The 21134-nt window shown below is 41.8% G+C and overlaps 1 protein-coding gene across 3 annotated transcripts in view; it reads left to right on the forward strand.

Annotated features, from left to right (window-relative positions):
• The window catches only part of ANO4 (anoctamin 4), a 401164-nt gene that overhangs the window by 199561 nt on the left and 180469 nt on the right, over positions 1-21134 (forward strand). For all 3 annotated transcript variants that reach the window (XM_012554834.1, XM_004373749.1, XM_023728951.1), the window contains one exon: positions 19675-19775. In XM_012554834.1, coding sequence (XP_012410288.1) covers positions 19675-19775 — 101 coding nt within the window. The remainder of the gene's footprint in view (positions 1-19674; positions 19776-21134) is intronic.

Raw genomic sequence — 21134 nt, forward strand, 5'->3', positions numbered from 1 at the left:
TTGATGAGAAGGTGACATTTGACCAAAGACTTGAAGAGGTGAGGGAGTTGGCCAACTGTTATTCCATGCTTTATTTTGCTTCTCAATTCTCTCACTCCTTATTCTGAATACCACCCCACCACCACCTCTGCAGGCTCATCTGATAACCTTGCCTATACTTAGATGGACAATAGAAGCAATTGAACAGGATCTGCTGCAACTATACCCACACTCTCTGCCTTTCCTCCCATTACTATATATGAAGTGTCTGCTGCTGTTCTAGGAGCCCTCCTATTGAGACTGAATCCCCTCCCATTAACCTTCTCATGGACTTTGCTCCTGTAATTGTTTCCCTCTCTTGCATTATCAGTTTTTCCCTTCTACTCAGTCATTCCAAACATGTAACTCATAGCTTAAAAAGAAAAGTCCCTTGACCCTCATGTTCTCCTCTAACTACTGCCCCATTTGTCTTCTCCACAGCAAAACTTCTCAAAAGATTTGTCTATCATCGCTATCTCCATTTCCTCACCTACCATTCTCTTTTCATACTCAATCTCATCTTCTCCCTCGCCATTCCACAGAATTGGCTTTTATAAAGCTCACCCATGACCAAATCTAGTGGTCATGCCATCTCTGTTATCTTCTGGCCCTAGCATCAGCATTCCACATGATGGACCACTTCCTCCTGAAAATTCTTCTTCTCTTGCCCGTGGTGACATCTCATGCTCTCCTGGATTTCTCCTATCTTCATTGGCTTTTTCTCAATTTCCTTTGCTCACCTTCCTCTTCTGTTTGATCTCTAAATGTTAGGGGTCCTAACTAAGGCTTGGCCCTGGGTCCCTTTTTCTTGTGTGTCTCTATCCCCCTGGGTGCTCTGACCCCATTCCATAGCTTTATATCACCTTTACATGTCACTCAGGGCTTTGTCATCTCGGTAGCTTCAGGCAACAGACCTTATTTCTTGGTATCAGGAGGGCAAGGGAGGTGCTGCTGTTTGTAGTTACCAGGGATCCTGCCTGACAGAAGCTTCATGTAGACACTGGCCTTAGTGCCAGGGACTGAGAGCCACACACCTGCGCTTCAAGGCTTCTTCTCACAACTCAGGGGCTAGAACTCAGCATAGGCTCCAGCCTACCCAGTAGACCAGGAAGCTCAGTCTTCCACGTGCCCAGAAGAAGAGAACCAGATGCCAGCGATGCACTAATGGCGCCCATGCACCATGATTTCACATGCATTATGAGTATATATATTTTAGCCCTATAAAATAGGCAAGGGTAGTTATATCAACATTCTATCAATGAAGAATTGATATGAGATGGGGTATAGTCTTTGTCATCTTAAATTGTCGCTAGATTTCTCTGTTATCAGAAATCATATGAGTATTGCTTCTTTACAGTTTATTCATAACTTTTAGGTAAAAAACACTTTGTAAACTATATCACTATGTGCATTATTATATCCTCTAATTTTGATCACATTCCACCAAGATTAAGTAGATAGATAGATAGGTAGATAGGTAGGTAGGTAGGTAGGTAGGTAGGTAGACAGATAGATAGATAGGAGACAGACAGACGGACCAACCCACCGACCAACCACCTGACCTAGGAAGGATGTCATAACCTTTTCCAAGTGTATCTAAAAGCATTTCCAAAGTTAAGTTCTTTCACTAGCAGCAGATACTCCATTCCTCTGTCCTTTCAGGGTCATGCTTATTTCATGGCTGCTAATCACTGCAGCTTATTAAGGGCATAATGACACATGAGTTACTGACTAGGTCATAACTGTGAATAGTTATCAGTGGGAGGATCATTTATGGTAATAAAGAACATAACTATGATGATAAGGCTGTCCCAAAGTTCATCTTATCTAGTACACCACCTTGAAGGAGTAGGGAAACGTTATGATGGTCTGTAACAAATGAAATGACTTTTGGAGTTTTATAGATCAGGAATGACCTTGCTTACATGCTGCATGTGGGGAGCATGCACAAATGGAGCACTTTTCTTATGCTTCCCATAGGACATACCAACTTCTGTTCATATCGATCGCGTTATTTATAGTTAGTATGATAGTTGTTCTGCTGAATTGTGAGTTTCCTGAGGTCCAAGATCATATCTTAGCCTTTGCTGTGTTTCTAGGGTCCAACATGGAAACCCTGCTGGAGTAGTGGTTAAGAGTTCGGCTGCTAACCAAAAAGGTTGGCAGTTCGAATCCACCAGGTGCTCCTTGGAAACCTATGGGGCAGCTCTACTCTGTCCTCTAGGGTCACTGTGAACTGGAATCGACTCGAAGGCAACGAGCTTGATCTTTTTTGGTAGGGTCCAACATAGTGCCTGGTTGTTAAGGTTATCTTTAAGTGATTTATCTTTAAGTGTTTGTGAGTGATTGTGTTGTGAGGTAGATATTTGATTTACACCGTAGCTATATTGTGACTCTAAGAAAGTAATTGTTGTTCTTAGTTGCTGTTGAGTCAGCTCCAACACATGGTGACCCTGTGTACAGCAAAACAATATGTTGCCCAGTCCTGCACCATCTTCATGATCATTGGTATGCTGAAGACCATTGTTGTGACCACTGTGTATTTTGAGTGCTATCCAGCCTAGGGGGCTCATCTTCCAACACTGTATCAGGCAGTATTCTGTTGTGATCTATAGAGTTTTCATTGGCTAATTTTTGGAAGTATATTACCAGGCCTTTCTTCCTAGTCTGTCTTAGTCTGGAAGCTCTGCTGAAACCTGTCCACCATGAGTGACCCTGCTGGTATTTGAAATACCGGTGGCATAGCTTCCAGCATCGTAGCAATATGCAAGCTACCACAGTATGTCAAACTGACAGATGAGTGGTAGAATGTGATACCCAAAACCAAACCTCTTGCAGTCAAGTTGATTCTGACTCATAGTGACCCTATATATAGGGGAAGGATATTCTACATCAGTGTTATTTAACAGATATAATTTCTCTTCCTGGTGGCCTTGTGCTCACATATGACTAGCTGTGTCTAATGAACTGGGTGCAAAGGTTGGGTATGTCCTTGTGAGACCCTCCTGAGCACTGCCTTCCCTGTGGCACAGTGACCATCAGCCTGAATCACCGAGCCACTAAAATGAAGTGACCTGCAGGGGGCATGTCGTATGAGCAAGAAATGAACCTCTATCATAACGCCATTCGATAGAATAATACAATCTTAAATTTTCTAGTAGCCACATTAAAAAGGTAAAAAGAAACAAGTAAAATTAATTTTAATAATATATTTTATTTAACCCAATAAATCTTTAAATATTATCATTTAAATGTGTAATCAATATAAAAACTATGGAGATATTTTACATTCTATTTTTATTATTTTATACTAGGTCTTCAGAATTTGGTGTGTATTTTCCACATATAGCACATCTCAATTTGGATTGGTTATATTGCAAGTTCTCAATAGCCACATGTCACTAGTGGCTACTGTATTGACAGTAGAGCTCTACCATTTTAAGTCACTGATATTTCAGGGTTATTTTTTGCTGCAGCATACCTTAGCCCATCTTGACCGATATACCAAACATTGATTTCCTCAGATACCCTGACACAGTAAGTATCCTGGGCTTGATGTAGGGATCACCACAGTTGATGCAGAGTAACCAAGAGCATGTTCCATCAGTGTTCACTTAATTGCAACACAGAAAACCTCTGATGAAACATACAAAGATTTGTGCTTAGCTCACCAGCGTGGGACGTCTCCTGAATGTGGCCTATATAGGGGGTTTACTTGAGCTTCTCACAAATTTAAACGGCATTGAAAACTCTGTGGTAACAAGAAGATAAAGTTTTTTTCAGTCTAATAATAGTATTTTAACCAGGTAATCAATAATGCGAGAAAGCTGCTCCTAGCTTAGATCCCATGATGGTCATAAATTACTTTAGGAAACATTTGTTCTCAATGACTGTGTGCTTGGTAGTAGTATACTAGGTTATGGAACTACAGCCGTGGTGGGGCTGCACCGTCTCACAGAGACAACAGGAAAATACAGGGTTAAGTAGCTGAAATACGACATGTTTACGTTTTCTTTTGTGTCTAAGAGATTACCACAGATTTAAGGAGATGTGGTGGCGTAACGGTTCAGTGCTTGGCTACTAACCAAGAGGTCAGCGATTCGAACCCACCAGCAATTCCAGGGGAGAAAAGACCTGGTGACCTACTCCCATAAAGATTACAGAATTGACGGCACCCAACAATAATGGCTTAAAACAACATACATTTATGATCTCATAGTCTCTGTGAATCAGGGGTCCATGTTCAGGCCAACAGGGCTTTTGGATCAGTGTCTCACAAAGCTGAAATCAGGGTGTCAGCCAGGCTGCGTTCCTTTCTGGAGCTCAAGGTCCTCTTGTGTGGTTGTTGGTAGAATTTAGTTCCTCCTGGTTGTGGGACTGAGGTCCCATTTTCTTGTGAGCTGTCAGCCAGGGGCTGCTCTCAGATCCTAGAGACTAGTTGCAATTCCTTGCCAATGTGGCTCTCACAAGCTCTCTCACGTGGCAGCTTACTTCTTCAAAGCCACTAGGAGAATCTCTGTAACTGCTAGATCCTCTTTTAAGAGCTCACCTGATTAGCTCAGGTCTACCCAGGATAATCTCCCTCTTGATTTACTCAAAGTCAGCTGATTAGCGTCCTAACCACAGGAGTGATACCCCATCAGAGTCACAGGTTCCACCCACATACAAGGAGAGGTGATTATACAGGGCATGTACAACAGGGGGCAGGAATCTTGGGAGCCATCTTGGAATTCTGTCTACCACATGACTTGAGACCTGAAGGAGTAGGAATTTAACAGGCAGAGAGAACAGCATGTGAGAAGACCCTGAGACTGTCAGGAGCTTGACAGTTTGGGGAAGAAAGAAGTCCAGTGTGTCTAGAGCCTAGAGAGAGGAAATGTGGCAAAGATGAGGGAGTGACTGGATCATACATTGGCCACTTCAGTGATTTTCCAGAGAGCAATGGGAAACCATGGGTCACAATACATTTTTAAAGACTTATTTGTTGTTAGTGACAATACATAAGGCAAGAATGAAACTGGGGAGAGCCCAGCTATGAGGCCATTGCAGTATTTAAGGAGACCAATGATGGTGACATAAAGGAGAAGGAAGGCCATGGACATGGAGCAAAGTGGACAGATTTGAGAGAAATAAAAGAAGTAGAATCAATAAGACTTGATGACTAACTGGATATGGGATAAGGAAAAAGGAGAAGTCAAAGGTGACTCCTAGATTTGAGCAACTGGGTGGATGGTTGTGCCATTTCCCAAATCCGGGAGCACCAAGGAGAGGAGCATGTTTGCCAGGGATTAGAATCCATTTTAGACAGGTTGAGTCTGACATGCCAGTAAGACAGCCAAGGGCAGATGTCATGTTGGCCACTGGCTGTGCTAATCTGCAGCTCAGAAGAGAGGCCTGGGCCAAAGATATGAATCAGACAGGTGTCAGACTACAGGTGACATCTAAAGCCATTGGGAAAGGATGAGCTCATCCAGGGAAAACAGGTAGAGTAAGACTAGAGCCCTGGATGGAGTCCTCGGGAAACCTTATTTAAAGGTCAGCTAAAGAGGAGTGGCAGACCCTGGGTAGCACAAACAGCTAACTGCTTGGCTGCTAACTCAAAGGTTATTGGTGTGAATCTATCTGGAGGCGCCTCAGAAGAAAGTCCTAGCAGTTTGCTTCCAAAAGATCACAGCCATTGAAAACCCTGTGGAGTTCAGTTCTACTCTGCAACACATGGGGTTGCCATGAGTCAGAATCGACTCTGTGGCAACTGGTTGATTTTTTTAAGGAGGACTGAGTGACCATTTCACACACCAATTACCTGTCGCTGATGCTAATGGCATCTCCAGGAAATGAACATTGTGACTGTGTAGGAACATACAGTACCTCCGAGCCTTCTCTCCGCCAGGGTACAAGTGTGTGTAAGTGTGTGTGTGCTTGAGTTGTGGAGAGGGGTTTGCATCAGAATCAGCTTAAGAGCTTTTGTGAACTACACTCACAGATTCTGATATGTCCCTAATGGGAACCAAGAATAATAGAGGCAGAAAGCCTTTTTAGAGACATATGCCCTCGTTTTTTAGAGGAAACTCAGAAAAGTGCAAGTCATTTGCCCAGTGACACACAGCTGGTTGGATGGCAGCCACACTGAGAGTAGTAGAAATTGCTTAGCGATTACTTTGAGCCCTTTAACCTTCTAGAAATGTACATTTCCCCACCAATTTCAGCGATTAGATTCCAGATACACCAAGAAATTCTAGCAACAGCTATGGGTTACCAGAATGTCCACCAGGCATTCTGTATCTATGGAAAGAAGGAAGAAATCCTCACTTACTGAATGAACCACTACTACACAACCATGTCAGCTTCAGAACTACCTTGCAATGTAGATATTGTTCCCATTTTACAACTGAGGAAACTGAGGCTCATGAATGAAATACTGTGCCTAGGATCACACAGGTAGTAAGGGGCAGAACCAAGCTTCATGTTTGCTCTTACTGCTGACCTTACATTAATTTTAGGATCTTTTTGGAGAGGGAACCATATGCACTGTACTTTGGATTCCAATATTTCACCAAGCATTTTTTTCAACAAATAAAGTGACAACGGAATTGAGTCCATGAGAAAATACTTTTGTGTTAGCTACTACTTCCCTCCTGATAGATTATACGTCTGCACTCATGTGAGTAGTGGTTCTGAAGCAAAGCTGCTGTGGTAAGAGTCCAGACTTCATTCTTTAATCACCGTGTCACCTTAGCTAAGACAACCAGCTTCTTTGTGCTTTAGTTCCTTGTCCACAATGAATAATGCCTGCCTTATAGGGTTAGTGTGATGATTAAATGATTTAATGTATGTAAATGCCTTAAAACAGTACCCAGCACCATGTCAGCTGTTCCCACCACTACCACTACTATTCTTACACATGCACTATGATTTTTTTTTCTCTAAGAGGCTTATCTGAGTTCTCAGTTGGAAATTAATATCTCCTACCATTATATTTGACCCAAAATTTTGCTTTGTTTTCATAACAGAATAGTTATGAGAAAGTGATATCCAGATAGTTAGCTAAGGGAATACAGAGCAGATGCAAGGAGCCCCACCAATTTTACGTATCCTTCGTACTCAATAAAGCATATGTATGCTTCAGGGCCTTTGCCTTTACTCTTCTCCTGCCTGGAATGTTCTCCCTGTATGCGGCAATGGTTTTCTCCTGCCCTTTCTTCAGGTCTCTGCTCAAATATGACCTTCTCAGAAAGACACCAGTCTATCTAAAATAGCATCTCATTCCCACATTTACTTTCTTTTTCCTTTCTCTTTACTCTTCTTCAAAGCACACTGCAGAAATAGTATATATCTACGTGTTTATTGAGTGTCTGTCTCCCCAGTAGAACTTCAGCTCCATGGAGACAGGGATCTAGTCCATTTTATTCACTGCTGTATTTCCAGCACCTAGGAGCCTTGGTGGCTCAAAGGTTAAGCGCTCAGCTTCTAACTGAAAGGTTGGCAGTTCGAACTCACCCAGCCTCTCCATGAGAGAAAGACCTGGGGATCTGCTTCTGTACAGATTATGTAGAGACAACTCGATGGGACAATTCTGTTCTGTCACATGGGGTCGCTGTAAGTGAAAAATGAATTCGATGGCACCTGACAACAGGATAGTTCCTGGGTAGTGCAAACAGTTAACACACTCAGTTGCTAACCTGAAGGTTGGAGGTTCAAGTCCACCCAGAGGTGCCTAGGAAGAAAGACCTGGTGATCTGCTTCTGAAAAATCAGCCATTGAAATCCCCACAGAGCACAGTTCTGACAGACATGGGGTCGCCGTTAGTCAGAGTTAACTTGATGGCAACTGGTAACTGGTGGGTCATTCCTGGCACATAGTTCACCCTCAAGGATTTGTGGAATAGATGAATGGATAAGTGAGTGAATGCTAAATTCAGATGATGGGACTTCTGGTCATCTGCACTGCCACCTGAACAAGTTTGGGACAAACTGAGTGATTGCAGCCCCTGTTTCTACAGGCGAGGAAACTGAAGGCAGAGAGCGAGAGGCCAGGCTCCAAACCTAATGTCTGGTAAGAGACAGAACCAGGAATGGGCAATTTTTTTATATGCATTCATGCGATAATCCCATCTGTGGATCAAAAAAATACCCTAGGAGTTTTAGGAATAGGAGTCATGTTATCGCTATTTGATCAGTGAAGAAACTGAGGGTCAGAGAAGTGAGATGACCACTACCCAAGTGCTCAGAGGAGAGCTGTGACAAGACCTGGCCCAGGTGCCCTTTCCATCACACCTCACTGTCAGCTGCTCAGCAGCACACAGTTGACTGTTGCCCAGTGATCACCTTACAAGCCAAATCAAAGGTTCTTCTAGAAAGTGCCTAAGCCTAGAAGGTCTCCTTTCGTCTTCTGTGCCCTGAAAAAGCTCTAATTCTTTAAATTCGTTTTTCTGCAAAGTTAGAAAAGATTTGGGATTATCGTTTGAGTTCAGGTGGTCTACAGATGATTTCCAGTTGTCGTCAAGTCAATTCCAACTCCTGGCCACCCCGTGTGTGTCAGAGTAGAACTGTGCTCCCTAGGGTTTTCGATGGTTGATGTTTTGGAAGTAGATTGCCAGGCCTTTCTTCCAAGGTGCCTCTAGGTGGTCTTGAACCTCCAACCTTTCACTTAACAGCCAAGTGCATAACTGTTTGTATCAGCCAGGGACTGTTTAACTTCAACAGCCTCTTGGAAGAGCCTGAGAACTCCTTAGGGCTTTCTGGACTAATCTAGACCAACAGGGACCAAACAGATTTCTATCTTATTACCTCTTTCCTGCTCACTTGTTCTCTGTCCCTACTTTGGCACAAACTTAAACCCAATATGGATTTTTTGTCTTAGACTAAACCATAATCTAATGAGCTTCCAAGTGAAAGGGAGTCAAGTTGTTTTCGAGCCTAGCATTCACCCTGTGGGATCCATAGAGATGAGCATTACTCAAATTCTCAAATGCAGCTGTCTCTCCTAGTCCCTCCAAGCATGTGCCTTGGCATTCCTAATGTTCCATCACTATAATTCTGTGGTCAAAATGTACAAACAGATGGGAAGAAAGCAGTCTTTTGTTGTTCCTAAATCAAAGTTTTAACTTTAAAAATATTTTCAAATGCCTTTGACTTGTCACATACCTCTCTCCTTACCATCTAAAGAGCATTTTTATGGCACAAGGAACTAGCTAAGTACTTTGCATGCATTAAACTATGTAATCTTCAGAAGAAATCTGAATTAAGTGTTGTTGTTATTCCCATTTCACAGATGAGAGAACTGAGGTTTATAGACATCAAATAACTTGCCCAAGGTCACCAGCTAGTAAGTAGCAGAACTACCACTTGAATCTAACACCAGAGTGGAGGCTTTTAACCACTACACTATGCTGTTTTTTCTATTCTGTTCCTCTTCACTGTATAAAGGTTACAGATCCTGGCACTTGTTTGTATCTTGTTTTATAGTTCTAATCAAATTTCATGCACACTTATGTCTGTGGCTAGAATATTAGCTTCTCAAGAACAAGAATAGTCTCCTTTTCTGTGTAGCCCAAGGCACAGCAGAACTAGTTATCTTCTTGTAACACAAATTACACTTTTCCTGCACAAGGCAAGTGGTTAATACATGTGCAATAAATATTTGATAAATAAATGATTAACCGAATCCTTTTAAATTTCCTTCCTTTCTCCTGTGACATTTTAAAAATTGCTGCCATCCTGTTATCAGTATAATTCAGTCAGTGGAAATGCACTTGAATTATTAATTCAGTGAAAATAGATGGATAATAATTTCCCAGGATAATGTTTCTATAGCAAAAGTGATTTTTGGTATATTTCATTTATACACACACACCTGCACAAACACAGTACGCTTGTGTGGCTCTGCACAAGGACACAGACTTATGCAGGCACACATCATGGGTGTAAAACAAAATTCAAACTTGCAGTCAGATTTGTCTTTGAAATCAGCATATGTGTGTGGAATGAGGCTCTTGAGAATCAGGGGAGCCTGGATCTCCATGTCCAACTCAGAAATTCTGGGGAGGTTCTCAAAAGGTTTTGTTGCCTGAGAATCTGTGGGAGAAGTGTGTGGAATTGCTGCCTGGGACTGACACACTGAGCCTGATACCCTCAGACACAAGGAGAGACTCAAGCCACTTCTATCTCTTGACAGTGCTCTGAGAGGACCGACAGCTCTCCCCAGGGCAACTGAGAGGAGTGAAGCGTGGACTTCCTTCTTTGCTGCTGGTCCAGGTGTGTTAGGGAGGTGTGACTGGGAGAGAGACAGGGCTTGGTATTAGTGTGGCCTCATTGAACTCACCTCCAGGAGCTTGTCCCATCACACTTCTCAGGTGTGCCAGCTGGAAGTCAGAAGTTCCCAGCTTCCCTTCAGGGAACAAATTGAACACTGTTGGAAACAAAATTCCACCTCAGCTCTGCATCAGCATCAGGGTCAGGGCCAACAGTAGTGTCAACAGGGAGAGGAAGCAGCCGCAGCAGTAAAGACGGGACAGTGGTAGCTGCTGAATGAGACCAGCTCCAAGGAGGAGAGAACCAGGCTCCAGAGGCAGCTGCAGGAAAGATTACCTGAGCTGTCGCTGGCATCTGTCTGACACAGCTCATCACTTTGTCGTTCTAGAAACTCATTTCTCTCTTGGCTTCTGGGATTTCTGGGCTCTCCTTGCTTCTCCTTGTTTCACTGGCAGCTCCTTCTCAGTCTCCTTTGCTGGTTGCTTTCTCTCTTCCAAACCTCGGAATGTTAGCGTGCCCCAGGGCTCACTTTGCCACTTTGCTATGCTCTTTCCTTATGTGACCTCATCAAGTCTGTGCTTTTAAATATCCAGCTATGTATCAGCAATTCTCAAATTACTCATTAAGTGCCTCCCTTCTGAGCTCCAGAATCATATATTCATCTGCCTACTTCAGATCTCTACCAAATATCTCCCAGGTGTCTCAAACGTTGTTGTTGTTGCTGTGGAGTTATCTTCGACTCATGGAGACCTTATGTATAACAGAATAATAGAATGAAGTTTTGCCTGGTCCTGCACCATCTTCATAATCACTGGTATATTTGAGCCCATTGTTGTGGCTGTTGTGATCTGTAAGGTATTCATTGGCTAATTTTTGGAAGTAGATCATCTGGCCTTTCTTCCTAGTCTAGCTTAGTCTGGAAGCTCTGCTGATACCTGTCCTCCATGGGCAATCCTGTTGGTATTTTAAATGCCTGTCACATAGCTTCCAGCATCATAGCAACACACAAACCACCACAGTACGACAAACGGACAGACGAGTGGTGGATCTCAAATGTAGCATATCCCAAAGTAAACAACGACTTTCTCCCTGAACCTGCTCTTTCCCCGGTCTTCTCTAACTCAATGTGGTATTACCATCCATCCAGGCAAGAAAAACTTGGGGATCATTGTAGACACTGGATTTTTTTTCTTACTCCCCTCCTTTGATCAGTTACCAAGTCCTTTCAAATCTATTTCCAGAGAGATCTCAAGTCTGTCCATTTCTCGCCTTCTCAGCCACGTACACTTTCTTGGTTCCACCAGTCTTGCCTTATCTGGCCTACTGCAATAACTTCCTTGCTGGACTTCCCACTACTGTGCTGCTTCTGGGCCATTCTCCACAGAGTGACCAGAGTGCACTTTTTAAAACAAGTGATCCCGTCATTTCACTGCCTGAAACCCAATAGTGTCGTCCATTGGGCTTAGAGATAAAATCCAAACTCCTTAACATATTGTACCTGGCCCTGCATCGTCTGTCTCCAGCCCTCCTCTCTTACCCCATCTCAGGTCACTCCCCCCAACTCAGCCTTTACAGTGGCCAGTCATCCAGGCCTTTCAGTTCCTGGTACAATCATGCCAAGTGTCTCCTGGCCTTTGTACTGACTGTTCTCTCTAGTTGGAGTGCCTTCACTTGGCTCCTTCCATGGCTAAAAACTTCTCATCTTTCAGATCTCAGGTTAAATGTTACATCTTCAGAGATTGCCCAGCCAGTCTAAGGTAGGTATCCCAGCTCTCCTCTCCCACAGCACTGTTTTCTCTTCCTGACACTTTTCACAATTTTTAAATTATGTATGTATTTGTTGTTTATTATCTGTCTCCTCCTCTGGACTGTGAATGTTGTCTACCATGGTATTTCTAGCACCTAGCAGAGTACCTGACACATTGTTGTTGTTAGTTGCCATCAAATCTACTCTGACCCATGGTGCCCTTATGTATAACAGAATGAATGTCACCCTATCCTGCGCCATCTTCATGATCTTTGATATGTTTGAGCCCACTGTTGTGTCAATCCATCTTATTGAGTATTCCTTTGTTTTCACTGACCCTCTCCTTTACCAAACATAATGTTCCTTTTATAGTGATTGGTTTTCCCTGATGATATGTTCAAAGTAAGCAAGATGAAGTTTCTCCATCCTTGCTTCTAAGGAAAATTCCAGTTGTGTTTCTTCTAAGACTGACTTGTTCATTCTTCTGGCAGCCTACGGTATATTCAATATTCTTTGCCAATACAATAATTTGAATGTGTCAGTCCTTCTTCTGTCTTCTATTTTCCATTGTTCAGTTTTGCATGCATATGAGGTAATTGAAAAGACCATGGCTTGGGTTGGATGCATCTTAGTCATCAAAGTGACTTCTTTGTTTTTTAGAACTTTAAAGAGGTATTATGCAGCAGATTTGCCCAATGCAATACATCATTTGATTTCTTGACTGCAGCTTCCATGGATGTACCTGGCACATAATAATCACTTAATGAATGTTGCTGAATGAATGAATATCTGTAGAGAAACATGTAGACTCTAAGGACCCTGAAGAGACAGGAGACAGGAATTGGGGTCTTGGATCTCAGAGATTCTTCTGGCTGGGACTTGTAGTCAAAGACCCAAGAAATCCTTCCCAGCCATTAGTTCCTTATTTGTCTGCTTCCTGGGTTGTAACTTGGTTGAGTAGGAGTGCTGTGTGTTCTTCCTACCACCACCAATCTGGTGTGGTCCTTTTTGGAGATAATGATAACTAATATTTTTATATGTTCAGTGAGCACATTACATGTATTATATAATACAATTCAATGAAGTAGGTATTGCTATCATTTCTCATTTTACAATTGCAAACTCAGGCACAGAGAAGTTAAATAGCTTTCCCAAGATCACAGAGCTTGTAAGGGGTAGAGCCAGGATATGAATCCATGCAGTTTCACCTCAGAATCTGTATTCCTAACTAATCTCTGTGGCACAGCTGCCCATGTGGCTCCATATCTATACTCTCTCTGAGTGACCTCATCCAATACCATGACTTTAAGTACTATCTATATCCTGGCCATACTTAACTTTGTGTCTCTAGCCCAGACTGTTTCCCTGAGCTCCAGGCTTATTTACTCAAATACCCATATGACATCTTCTCACAGGCATCTCAAAATGAACATTTCCAAAACTGAATTCATGATTTACCTCTGTGCCCCCACTCCCAAAACTGTTCCTCCCTCCGTTTCCTCTTCTCAGCTCAGCAAACGGCATCAGAGGTCATGAGATATGCAGGTGTATATATACAGGCACACGTCTTTGAGAGAGGAATTGCTTGGATCAGATAATGGCATACCATCTTCTTTTGCCTTACTCTTGACTTTCCTAACCTTCTCTTCCTAAACTGCAACGTACCAGGACAAGGACCAAGATTAATAACTCTTTGCGTTCTTAACATCTTGTAGTACGTAGAAGGTGTTCATAATGTTCTTGCTGAATGAAGAAAAGAAAGAAGGAATGCTTTCTATGAATCTTACCTATTTCTACTCCTGGGAGTTTCCATGCCTCTTGTTAATTCCTCCAAGAGTATTGTTCCAGACTTCTCCAAATGGTCATTTTTCTCCTCCCCTAGGTTCTAACCTAAGGGATTTTTATTACAGTATAGTAACGAAGCAGCTATGTTTCATAGACATCATTTTCATTTCTCTTCACTTTGGCACTTGCACACTTGGATTATGTGGAGAAGAATACTTAATAACGCAGAAAAACCTTTTAGAAACAGTAGCATAATCGTTCAGCAGTAGAGAAAAGAGTGATCTATGGGCCATATAATTAGCAGTCATCTGTTTCACGTTTATTTTTCAGGGCTGAAGTTCAGAATGCGTTCTGAAACAAGCAGTACGTCATGCCTTCTCAGTTCCTCCTTGAGAAATTGAGTATAAATAATAAGTTTCATACCCCAAAATCTTTACTCTTAAGTATATAAAAGGGGAACACACACACACACACACACACACACACACACACACACACACACGCGACGACTCAGGAATAGATATTCATCATCACGGGAATTCAGCTAACATTTTTGTCAACATTATCAAAATAACTATTAATAGTCTCAAATTAACTCTCAGTTCATTAGTAGCTTAATTTTGCTTTACAATGTGGAGTGCCTGTTTGTTTTTGTTGCTCTGTTTTATAAAATATGAAACTCTTTTAAGATTCATTTACATAAACTGAAAAAGGAACAATTCAGAGCATTTGCATTTTAAATGTATATACCCTCAGCAATGGGGTGGCCATGGCAACTGGTACTAATGTATGTATCCTAAGCAAAGCCATGGATTTATTTAAACCTCCGAGTTTATTAGATAAAATTGATGAGGGAGTCGAGGGGTGCAGGTCTGGAATCAGCTCTGTCTGTGATAAACTTTCAGTCTGACTGTGAATGAATCAGTTGACCTGACTCTCTCTCCTCCTCTGAGAAATCAAAGGAAAGCCTCTCTCACAAGATTTGTGTGGGAATTAATGAGGTAACGTGTAAAAGTGCTTTGAAAATTTCAAACCACTAAACAAATAAAAAGTGATGAGGTTATTATTATTATTAAAATAATAAGAAAGATAAAGATTTTTTATTACGCTGAATGAAGCAAACAGCTGAGATTTTTTGCAGAAAAATGTGGAGAATCCCACATTACAATTGTAATCGACTCTGCAAGTGTTCAGATAATGAGTTGGCTTTTCCACACAGAGCAGTGGGGTATTTAACATGTGCCCTAAGTGGAATGTTTTAATGAATTCTCTTAAATGTTTTCATACATTCATGGGGACTCTACAAAATGACTATTCTTCCACTAGATTATTTTCTATAAACTAGCAATCACAGTAATTCCATGGAAATAGCATACTCCAAGAGTTATATATTCTGGTCTAAATCAAGGTTCAGACTCTCAGATTCTTTAAATAAATCACATTCCATATGGCACAGTGATTAAGTGCTACAGCTGCTAACCAAAAGGTCAGCAGTTTGAATCCACCAGCTGTGCCTTGGAAACCCTACGGGGCAGTTCTACTCTGTCCTGTAAGGTCACTATGAGTCAGAATCAACTGAATGGCCACGGGTTTGGTTTTGGGGTATATGTTATATTCCTGTATTGTGCAAGTTTACTCTCTCTCATAGGAAGACAAAAGAGCAACAGTGAGTGTATAACCTTGTCAGAAAGCTTAAAAAAAAAAAAAACACCCAGTGGCCATTGAGTCGATTCCAACTCCTGGCAACCCCATGTGTGTTAGAGTAGAGCTGTACTCCGTAGGGTTTTCAGTGGCTGATTTTTTGGAAGTAGGTCACCAGGCCTTTCTTCCAAGGTGCCTCTAGGTGAACTCGAACCTCTAACCTTTCAGTTGACAGCCGAGTACATGAGCCAGTTGTATCACCCAGGGATTCTGTAGAAAAGCTAGGTGACTTTAAAGAATTCCCATTATCACAATTGAAATATCCAAGTAAGGAAACCACAAACTCCTTGGACTCTGAAGTATATCTTTAATATAAACAAAAAGACCCATTTTTAAGAAATATAATCTTTTTTCTGCTTTATAATTTGGAAAACTATATTATATATTGAAAAACATGTGGCAATCTTTTCCAAAGCCCAAAAGATGCTCAACTGGTAAGCAGCAGGATCATTTCAATCATAAGGAATCAGTGCATCCAGCAGGCATGAATGGGGCGGGATGAACAGTTTTGTGTGTATATTCTGTTTCTGTATGTTCTTTAAGTACAGTCACTGCCACTCATGAGCTCGTTCACATGTCGTAGCAAGTTAGCTGCTAAGTTCCCTGTGCAGGGAGGTCTGAGTGTCAAACCCATTAAACCAAACCTGTTGTTGTCAAGTCAATTCTGACTCATAGCAACCCTATAGGACAGAGTGGAACTGCCCCATAGGGTTTCCAAGGCTGTAATCTTTATGGGGGAAACCCTCATGGCATAGTGATTAAGGGCTCTGGCTGCTACCCAGAAGGTCGGCAGTTCAAATCCACCAGGCGCTCCTTGGAAACTCTATGGGGCAGTTCTACTCTGTCCTGTAGGGTCACTATGAGTTGGAATCGACTTGATGGCAACAGGTTGGGTTTTTTTGGTTTTTTTTTTAAATCTTTATGGGAACAGACTGCCACATCTTTCTCCTGCAGAGTGGCTGGTGGGTTTGAACCGCCAACCTTTCAGTTAGCAGTCGAGCACTTAACCACTGCATCACCAGGGCTCCTGGACTGATTGTAATAGGTTAATAAACAGAAAACCAGTTTGTGCAAAGAGACACAGTATTAGTCATCGCAACTTCAGTGGTTACTGGCTTGTCCCTTCCCTGAGTGGGCCCCTCATTTGCAGTAATCTGCTAATTTAAGTAGCCAGCTGCAGGCGTTACTTAACGGACTGTCCCTTCCTGCTTCGCAGGACTCACAGCTTTTGCCTGGGCAGAGCTTGACTATACACATTTCACTATCCGTATTCATAAATTAGGCAAATATTGGTTGTACCCTCCCTCTGTGCCAGGCATTGTGCTAGGCCCAGGAGATTCAACCTGTGAATAATGGAAACATTCCTTGTCCTCAAGGATTATAGTTGGGGTTATAGCTGGGGTTATTGTCCAAAGCTTGAAGGTAAAACCTCATATCAGCCTGCACTGGCAGGAAGTTTGATTTTTTGGACCAGTATCAGAGGGTGCCCGTTACCATTTCAGAGATAGGCCCTGGCCCTCCTACCTATGGGAAATTCAGTCTCTTGCCAGAGTCCCGGAGGACATAAGAGTTAACAGTAGTTTGCTTTTCCTAGTATCTTGAAGAATGCATATACATTATGTGCAACATTTATAAGCCCAGCAAGAAGATCCTGAATTAAAGTATATAAAATGAATTATAATTGCACATCATTGGCAATTTAAAAACAAGTCCCTATCATGCAAATTTACCCCAGCTAGAGCACAAAGTTGAGTGTATATTTTTGTCAGCTGTGTAAAAAAATTGGATTGTTTTTAAATACTATCGAAAAGAGAGTTGAGCTACAAAGGCTTTACGTATCTCTCGTCATTCGTAAACTATAAAAGTTTAGATAGTGTCATGGATTGAATTGTGTCCCTCAAAAATATCTGTCAGCTTGGCTGCGTTTTGATTCCCAGTACTGTATGATTGTGTACCATTTTGTAAATCTGATGTGATTTCCTTATGTGTTGTAAATTCTATCACTATGATAAGGTTATATGTGATTTCCTTATGTGTTGTAAACTCTATCACTATGATGAGGTTATACTGATGAGGTCTATGAGATTAGATAGTGTCTTAAGCCAATCTCTTTTGAGATATAAAAGAGAGAAGCGAGCAGAGACACATGGGAACCTCATACCACCAAGAAAGCAGTGCCGGGAGCAGAGCACGTCCTTTGGACCTGAGGTTCCTGTGCTGAGATGCTCCCAGACCAAGGAAAGACTGATACATCACAAGGACCTTCCTCCAGAGCTGACAGAGAGAGAAAGCCTTCTCCTGGAGCTGATGCCCTGAATTTGGACTTGTAGCCTATGGACTGTGAGAGAATAAACTTCTCTTTGTTAAAGCCATCCACTTGTGGTATTTCTGTTAGAGCAGCACTAGATGACTAAGATAGACGGCATGCAGTCCAGAAAGACCGTGTGTGAGAAACTTGTGGATAAATAATTGGTTACTTTACTAATATAAACTGGTTTGGCCTACTGTTTTCTCACTTTTCTTCTACCTCCCTCCACAACCCACCCCTCCCCCTGGGAGACCACTTCCAGAGAAAAATCTCCTAATTGGCTTTTTATGTCCTTTCAGGCAAAGTCACAGACAAAATCTGTTGGGTGGTTATCAGAGTGTGAAATTCTAGTTTTACTGCACTGTCTAAGTTCTGTGTTGTTAAAAAAAAGAACCCGGAGGAAGCAGAGATTTGGGACCAAAGAACACAGTTGTTTGAAAAAGCATGCCTGGCACAGATCCAGATTTAAATCTCATATCTCTTCTATCCCTCCATCTCCACCACCACCAACTTTGTCCAGAATTATTGCAAGAACTCTAGCCATCTCTCTGCTTTCCTGTAGCTCTCCCTTATAATTTATTCTAGCCATGTTCATAAATTAGGCAAACGTTGGTTGTATTCTTCCTCTGTGCCAGGCGCTTTGCTAGGAGATTACTTATCTCAGGCTGGAGGATAGAACCTCATTTCAGCCTGTGCACAGCAGCCAGAGTGAGGTTTGAACACCTAACTAAATCAAGATGCCTTCCCAGTGTTCCTGGAATAAAGTGCAACTGCCTTATTGTGGCCTGAAAAGAGCTGCATCTTTGCAGCCTCTTCTCATGCCACTCTTGTCCATGCTTAAAACATCTCAGCCACTCCACTCTCCTTTCTGTCCCTCAAACATACCAAACAGTTTTCCAGCTTAGGACTTTTGCACCAGAGCACTCACCCCATACTCTTTATGCAGCTAGCTCCTTCTCCTCCTTTAGGTCTCAGCTCAAATATCACCTCCACAGAGAAGATTTTCCTTAACCCCTTACCTAAAGTAGTGTAAGTCCTCTCCCCATAACTATTTCTCCTATTATCTTGCTATCTTCATAACATTTGCCACTATCTGAATTTATCCTTCTGTTTCTAACTTGTTTTTTGCCTATGTACTTTTTTAAAATATGTTTTTGAGAGTGTAAGTTCCATTTATATCTATCTTATTCACAGCTAAGTCTTCAGTGCTTGGCGTACAGTGGGGTATTTGTTGAGTGAATATCTGCACACTTAAGGGTCTGGTTGCTTGCTGAATGTCTTAGTTACCTAGTGCTGTTTGTTGTAATAAAAAAAAATACCACAAGTGGTTGGCTTTAAAGAAAGGAAATTTATCTTCTTATAGTTTTGGAGGCTAAAAGTCCAAATCATGGCCTCTCCCGAGTCAGTTCCTTTGGTAGGCCTCTTTCCTAGTTCCTGGTGTCTGAAATCCTTGGAGTTCCTTTATTTGTAGACAGTTCTCATATGGCATCTCTCTTCGCCCTGTGTGTGTGTCTTTGTGTCCCTTCCGCTCTTTTTATAAGACACCACTCAGAAGTGATTAGGTTTAGGACCCACACTATTCTGGTATGCTGTTGTTAGCAAAAGAAAACCTCTGTGGCCGTTTGAATTTAAATTTAAAAACAAGTCCCTGTAGTGCAAATTTATCCCCTGCCTAGAGCATAAAGTTGAGTTTTTATGTAAATATGATAGGGTCATATTTACAGGTACAAGGATTAGGACTTTAACATAACTTTGGATAATACAATTCAATCCAAATCTTAAACTCAATAGAAGTTCATCTGTTCTAATTAAACCATAGGAGACTTGGATATACTTTTCAATTTAGTTTCTTTTTTCTGTTTCAGTCCTCTCTAGTAAATAGTGACATTATCTTTGTGAAGTTACATGCCCCATGGGAAGTCCTTGGAAGATATGCAGAACAAATGAATGTAAGAATGCCTTTCAGGTAGGTGTAAATATATTTTTCTTCACTCTCTCTGATGCTTCACTATAAACTTAATGCACTCCTCTCTTGGAACAAATAGAACTGGAATGCAGACTGGAAAGCTATTGGAGAAGAAAATCCTTCACATGTTTAGAAAATGCAAATAAGTGTTCACGGCCATAATGGAATCTCCTAAAGAAGGTGGGAAAATTTCATACCAAGGACAGTTCCAAAGGAAAAAATGGATTAAATATTTTTCATTTGCAATGTTTTGCTAGTAAGACCAAGTCCGAAAAAGGAACTAGGCAACTGGTGCCAATTCTAATATATAGCTCTTTTTTTTTTTTTTTTATTGTTGTAGTTTAAATGAAGTTTACATTTCAAGTTAGTCTCCCATACAAAAATTTATACATGCATTGTTTGTGACCCTAATTGCTCCCCCTATACTGTGACAGCACACTCCTCCTTTCCACCCGATTCTCCATGTCCATTCAACCAGCTCCTGACCCTCTCTGCCTTCCTATCTCACATCGAACAGAAGCTGCCCATTTAGTCTCTTGTATCTACTTGAGCTAAGAGGCACCCTCCTCACGAGTATCACTTTATGTCCCACAGTCCAGTCCAATCCCTGTCTTAAGAGTTGGCCTTGGAAATTGTTTTAGTTCTGGGCCGATAGAGAATCCAGGGGCCATGCTTTCTGGAGTTCCTCCAATCTTAGTCAGACCATTAAGTCTGGTCTTCTTATTAGAATTCGAGTTCTGCACCCCACCTTTCTCCTGCTCCATCAGGGACTCTCTGCTGTGTTCCCTGTCAGGGTGGTCATAGGTGGTAGCCGGGCACCATCTAGTTCTTCTGGTCTCAGGCTGATGAAGTCTCTGGTTTATGTGGCCCTTTCTGTCTCTTGGGTTAACACTTTCCTTGTGTCTTTGGTGTTCTTCATTCTCCTTTACTCCAGGTGGTTGGGACCAACTGATGCATCTTAGATGGCTGCTTGCAAGCTTTTAAGACCCCAGACGCCATTCACAAAAGTAGGATGCAGAACATTTTCTTAATAAGCTTTGTTATGCCAGTTGACCTAGGTGTCTCCTGAAAGCATGGTCCCCAGACCCCTACCCCTGCTACTCTGTCCCTCAAAGTGTTTAATTGTATTCAGGAAACTTCTTAGCTTTGGTTTAGTCCAGTTGTGCTGACTTCCCCTATAGTGAGTGCTGTCCTTCTCTTCATCTAAGATAATTCTTATCTAGTTAGTAAATAACCCTCCCCCTTCCTCTGCACCCTCGTAACCATCAAAGAATGTTTTCTTCTGTGTTTAAACCTTTTCTTGAGTTCCTATAATAGTGGTCTTATATAATATTTGTCCTTCTGTGACTGACTAAATTC

This window comes from Trichechus manatus, unplaced genomic scaffold, assembly GCF_000243295.1.
Source record: "Trichechus manatus latirostris isolate Lorelei unplaced genomic scaffold, TriManLat1.0 scaffold00027, whole genome shotgun sequence".
In the NCBI taxonomy this organism is placed as follows: domain Eukaryota; kingdom Metazoa; phylum Chordata; class Mammalia; order Sirenia; family Trichechidae; genus Trichechus; species Trichechus manatus.